Raw genomic sequence first — 1,830 nt, 5'->3', positions numbered from 1 at the left:
TGGATTTATATCCAAAGGCAGACCTTCCTAATCTGGATTTATATCCAAAGGCAGACCTTCCTAATCTGGATTTATATCCAAAGGCAGACCTTCCTTTATCTGGGCCATTGTTGGTTTGGACATTGTCTCGGGGCCCCAGGTGGGACATTGTCTCGGGGCCCCAGGTGGGACATTGTCTCGGGGCCCCAGGCTGCAGCGTTGGTAGCCATCTTGTAAATAATGAATTAGTGATTGATAAATTAAAGAGTTATAATCGTTAGAACCAATGAAAGAACCAAAATGATGCAGTAAGGATAAAACTGCTGTTCAACAGCTAAGCATGGAGTGAAGGGGCCTGAAGCGGGGGCCGGGGGCCACCGAGTACCTGGCTGTCCTCTGGTTTCATGGATGATGACGAGGTCTGTCACATTGTTGGCTTTGCAGGCTCTCACCAGCGCAGCAACCTCATGGTTTCCTCTGTTCATGCGCTGGGCTCCAGGAAACATCAGCTTCACCTCCTAAAACATCAAATTAAACTTTATTCACTTCCTCCTAATTCTACAGACAGCGCTTCCATCTAGGAGCCAGGAAAAGGTCATGCACCTTGACCTTTGACATCCTGTCACATTACAACTATTTCATGTTAGAGAAACAAAAATACAGAATAAAAACTAGAAAAAGTTGCATTTCCTGCAAAAATGCAGTGTGAATTGTGTATGTTAAACTGTAAGCTTTAAGGTGAAAATGCAAGAAACAAGCTGAAATTTAAAGCAAAAGCTGCTGAGATGGTAAAAAACAACAATGCCTAATTTGTTTCCTAAAAACAGCTGAAGCCAACAGCAGAAACATGCTTTATTCTGCTCTCTTTCTGCATTAAGCTTTTCTGCTTGCTGCTAATTTGTAACATAAGTTCACAACATAGACTGAAATCAATCCAACAGAAACCACAAAACAATAGCAAAAAAAACGGAATCTTATCTAGTATCAAAAAAAGGAGCAGTTTAAGGACTAAAGAGTTGAAGAATGAATAAGAAGCTTGATTTAAGTGTTTAAAAGTTGAGAACTGTTGAGAACTTTTTATAAAGGCAGCGCATCTATAAACACTCTATGAGCTAAAGTCTACAGTGTGAGAGTACAGGAGAGAACACCATAGAAATAATAGTATAATAGATACAACCAAGCTGCACGACCAAACCCTAAAAGACATAGAAAAAATTCCTTCAATGGAGGCATTAGAATGGTCTGAAGATGGTTTGCAACAAGTTTGATGTTTGTACATCAAATGGTTTAGAAGAGGTGGGGAGTCAAAACATTTAACATTTAGGATTCTGCATTACAGGGCCTGGAGGTTCAACAGCAGCTGGAGCCAACAGCAGAATCAAGCAAGAGATTAATGCCTGTCCCGAAAGACAGCAGAATCATGCAAGAGATTAATGCCTGTCCAGAAAGACAGCAGAATCAAGCAAGAGATTAATGCCTGTCCAGAAAGACAGCAGAATCATGCAAGAGATTAATGCCTGTCAAAAAAGACAGCAGAATCAAGCCAAATTTGAAACAATGATGACATTTAATAAAATAGCAGAAACAGCTAAATAAATAGTAAAAAACAGAAAAAAAAAAACTTAAATCTTATCTAGCTGAAGAAAACAAGGAGTAGCTTCATGATAGGAAGTAAAATGTTGAAAAAGATGGTAGTGAATAATAGTGAAATCATATGTGGAAATGTGAAGATCTGGAAAAACCATTTGAAATGAATTAAAATGTATGAGTTGATCAGCATAGAGTGTCATCATTAGAAGCTGGATAGAATTAAAATGTGTGAGTTGATCAGCATAGAGTGTCATCATTAGA

At 38.8% G+C, this 1,830-nt stretch overlaps 1 protein-coding gene across 1 annotated transcript in view; it reads right to left on the bottom strand.

Moving 5' to 3' along the window:
- imp4 (IMP4 homolog, U3 small nucleolar ribonucleoprotein) overlaps nucleotides 1-1,830 on the bottom strand; it is a gene marked incomplete at its 5' end in the record, with an annotated part of 17,890 nt that overhangs the window by 7,192 nt on the left and 8,868 nt on the right. Inside the window, one exon of the mRNA XM_015369211.1 lies at nucleotides 365-497. Within this exon, the coding sequence (XP_015224697.1) occupies nucleotides 365-497 (133 nt within the window). The remainder of the gene's footprint in view (nucleotides 1-364; nucleotides 498-1,830) is intronic.

Source organism: Cyprinodon variegatus, unplaced genomic scaffold (genome assembly GCF_000732505.1).
Source record: "Cyprinodon variegatus isolate N-32 unplaced genomic scaffold, C_variegatus-1.0 Scaffold2641, whole genome shotgun sequence".
NCBI classification, from domain to species: domain Eukaryota; kingdom Metazoa; phylum Chordata; class Actinopteri; order Cyprinodontiformes; family Cyprinodontidae; genus Cyprinodon; species Cyprinodon variegatus.
Note: the sequence above shows the minus strand (reverse complement) of the source record. Positions and strands in the feature narration are given on the sequence as shown.